The 3605-nt window shown below is 37.0% G+C and overlaps 1 protein-coding gene across 1 annotated transcript in view; it reads right to left on the bottom strand.

The window, feature by feature from the left end:
* LOC137878254 (sterile alpha motif domain-containing protein 9-like) overlaps positions 1-2773 on the bottom strand; it is a 13760-nt gene extending 10987 nt beyond the window's left edge. The window contains exons 1-2 of the mRNA XM_068718480.1: positions 2683-2773; positions 925-991 (exon numbers count right to left, since the gene is read on the bottom strand). Coding sequence (XP_068574581.1) covers positions 925-928 — 4 coding nt within the window. The 5' untranslated portion in view covers positions 929-991; positions 2683-2773. The remainder of the gene's footprint in view (positions 1-924; positions 992-2682) is intronic.
* Positions 2774-3605: the final 832 nt, after the last annotated feature.

Raw genomic sequence — 3605 nt, 5'->3', positions numbered from 1 at the left:
ACCTGGGCGCCTCCCTAGGGAGGTGTTCCAGGCACGACCAGCTGGGAGGAGACCCTGAGGGAGGCCCAGAACCAGGTAGAGGGACTATATGTCCAAACTGGCCTGGCCAGTTTTATATATATATATATATATATATATATATATATATATATATATATATATATATATATATATATATATAACTGGCCAGGCCAGTTTGGACATATAGTCAGGCCAGTTTTGCATATATATATATATATATATATATATATATATATATATATATATATATATATATATATGGCACTAAATAGTGCAAGCTAGATAGTATTGTTATGTTCCGGACCTTTGCACTCGGATATTTTCTCAATCTGGACCTTTTGGAATTTTAGTTGAATACCCCTGGCATAATGTGTTGACGAATTACCAATGTGTTTGGGAACTGACAAAAAAGGTAATGCTTAAAATGTATTATTGCAACCAATGTAAAACGTTAGTTTGGAGCCCTGTACTATCAAAGTTTTTTGGCCGAAAACAGGTGTGTGCTGTGGCTGGGAATAAGGTCAATACAAATGAGGAATGAAATTGAGCCAAACAGTAACTTTGTGGTCTGCAGAATCAAAACAATGTGCTGAAAGACTCTAAAATGCCCCATATAGTTGAGGGGAATTGCAGAGTTGAGTGATAAATGTGGGTTGGCCATCACAAGTGACCCTATCATTTTACAGATAATCATTTGACTCATTTTTAATATGAAAATACATATTAATGTCATAATGTAAATAATATATACATAACAACAGTAGATGGTTAGAAGGTATTAACACTTTAAAAGCAAAGAGGAAAAAAATATACATTTCACTACAAAGAGATCAAAATACTATAGACCTTTGTACTGAAAAAAGGAAGGACATCTCATAAAAAAGGACTCGTCTCTTCACTCACCCATGATTTTCTTTCTCCTTACTTCGTCACATTATCAACTTTGGCTTCTCCTATTATCACCTTCCATCTGCAAGAGAAAACATTTACAGTTACTTTGAACTCATTGTCATCTTGACGCATTTCCTGACAGAGTCTGGTCACTGTAGCCGACCATCCTTCTGGCAAAAGACTGAGCAGCTGCATCACACCTGCCTGAATAGATTAGCCTGGACAATTGGACTGTGCCATTCTACTACAGCAAGACGAGTGTTGTCAGGAGCCACTACATCTGCACCACAGAGGAGGAATGTCTTCTCCCCCCTACAATCAACTATGGACTGGTCAGCATAGTATATATCATGCAGTTAGGAGATGGGGAGGGAGTGTCCCTTGTTCAGAAGAGCACTAACTATATTGTTTTAAATTAAGTTCTGGTTAATTATGTACTTACACTTTAGAGCAATTATGTTAACTTTCTATAGTTATTCTTATTTGTCACTTTGGCTTGATTTTGTTACCCATCCTAATTAATGTAAATACTTTGGGTGAATAAAATCCCTTTTTCCCCACTTTACTATGGAGCTAAATCCAGGCCAAAAGTTTTGATCATTTGAAAAAAAAAATTTAACCTGAAAGTTCAAATTGTGGTCTTGAACATTAAAAATAAGTGAATGAAAAGTTTTTTTGGGTTGAATATAATTTTGATTCAGTTCTGGAATTTTTTTGAATACATTCATTTTTTTCATTTTTCACTTTCATATATATTCTGATATTTGAGGTCTTATATTTTTCAGTTTCCGATTTTTTTTCGGTTTCAAATCTTTTTTTCACTTTCAGATCGTTTTTTTCAGTTCAGACTTTTGATCCTGATCTAGCGTGGAGGGGCGTGGCTTCAACTGAGAGGGGCGTGTCATCATGAGTGACAGCTGAGGACCAGTCTGCTCACTGACTTCATCAAAGGTAGGCGTGTTTCCCTGCTCCCATCCCTGTTTTTTTCAACAGGCACGTGCTCAGGTGATTTTCACCCAACGTTAGTGATTGAGAGTAAAAAAAAAATTCGGGTTGATATTACACACAGTGAGACTGTTTTCTTCACCGGACAAGGTGAAGAACCTCACATGTCCAAGGAACGGGTGGACCGAAGAACAAGTTCCCAGCTCCATTATTTTATTTTTTTTAGGAATGTTTCGTTAACGATTCCCTAATTTTTCACTAATTTTAGAGCCTTTTTATAGGGTCCCCCTATGATACATTTTTTTCGTTTTATGAGATGTTGTATAGGGGAAAATAAAAGAAGAGTACTTCAATTTGCCATGTATTGTTGTACTATTGTGTTACTGTTGTGTAATATATTGGGATGAGAAGTATTTTTTATCGGGTATATTATATCGGGTAAAATATACCCGACGTTAGTGATGGTGTTACTTCTGTTACATAAGTGTTCTAGGGTTAAAGACCCTAACAACCACAATAAACAGAGTAAAAGTGCATTAGAAAAAGAAAAAAGAAAAATTCCACATTTCACATATTTTGTTCCCGCTTTCCCCCCAAAGGTACCGTCTAAACTGACCTGGATCTCCATAACACCAGGTTCATATAGCCCACGGGTACATCGTTTTTTTTAGCCATATAAAAACATGTCGGGAGGAGATATAATTGACTTCCGTACGTCAGTATTATGAGCATGTATGGATATTATGTAATATGCCTTATCGCCATGACTATGCAAAAAAAACAAGCAACTACATAAATAAACAGAAAGCAGACCAGTGTTCTTACCTTGGATAGATACCGACAGAAATCAGCCGTCGACCCTTTTCTCTTCTGGATTCACACGTTGTTACAGACTTCAAGTCTAACGCAGGACTGCTGTAACTTCACTCGACCCTCTACTTTACCACTGGGCTGCACCGACTGCGTCTGCGCAGATCAACAAGTTTCGCTTCCCAGTAAAACACATCGACACCCGAGTTCGACTCTCCTTATGTGCGGTCAAATCAAACGTATTCAATTATTGTGTAAAAGTAGCACTACAACCTTTTAATGTTAATACTTTTAAAAGTCCTGCATTCAAAAAGAGAAGCAACAAATGTACTTCTGCACTTCTGTAATATAGTTTAGTAGAATACTTGGGACAACCATAGGGCTATTGAAGTGAGGTAAAAGAAGAAAAGGAACTTGTTTTTAAAATAACTACGAGCTATTCTGTTCTGGTTTAAGCTCAGGCAGTATTTATTTGATAGGAGATCCACTCTGGTCACAACAGAGAAATGGGGTCATGAAGGCGGAATGAATTTATGAAAAATGTATAATAATGGCAGATGTAAATGTGTCCAATATTTAAAAAATTGTAAAACAGCATTTGAATTTAGGATTAATTGTCACAGAAAGCCAGGGGACACAGGCCTAGTGAGTCTGACAGATGAATTTACAGAGTTAATCCGGTCCAAATGAGAAGAAAAAAATGCAGGGATCACCTGAGCTGCACCTTTTATCATCACATTATATAACTTTGTTGAGTCACACTCCTGCATTAACCTTTCCACAGGGGTGTGGTGTGGGTGTACCAGACATAATATTTGACCTGGATTGTACACAGTACAGAACCAGCCCAACCAGTTATGTCCTTGGACGTGATACGATTTAATGATAAATACGGAAGAATTGTTTTGTTAACCTGTTCTAGATACCATGTTCCTGGA

This window comes from Cebidichthys violaceus, unplaced genomic scaffold (assembly GCF_023349555.1).
Source record: "Cebidichthys violaceus isolate CVI_PGR_0920_01 unplaced genomic scaffold, fCebVio1.0.p SCAF_23, whole genome shotgun sequence".
NCBI classification, from domain to species: domain Eukaryota; kingdom Metazoa; phylum Chordata; class Actinopteri; order Perciformes; family Stichaeidae; genus Cebidichthys; species Cebidichthys violaceus.
This window is presented reverse-complemented; position numbering and strand designations above follow the sequence as displayed.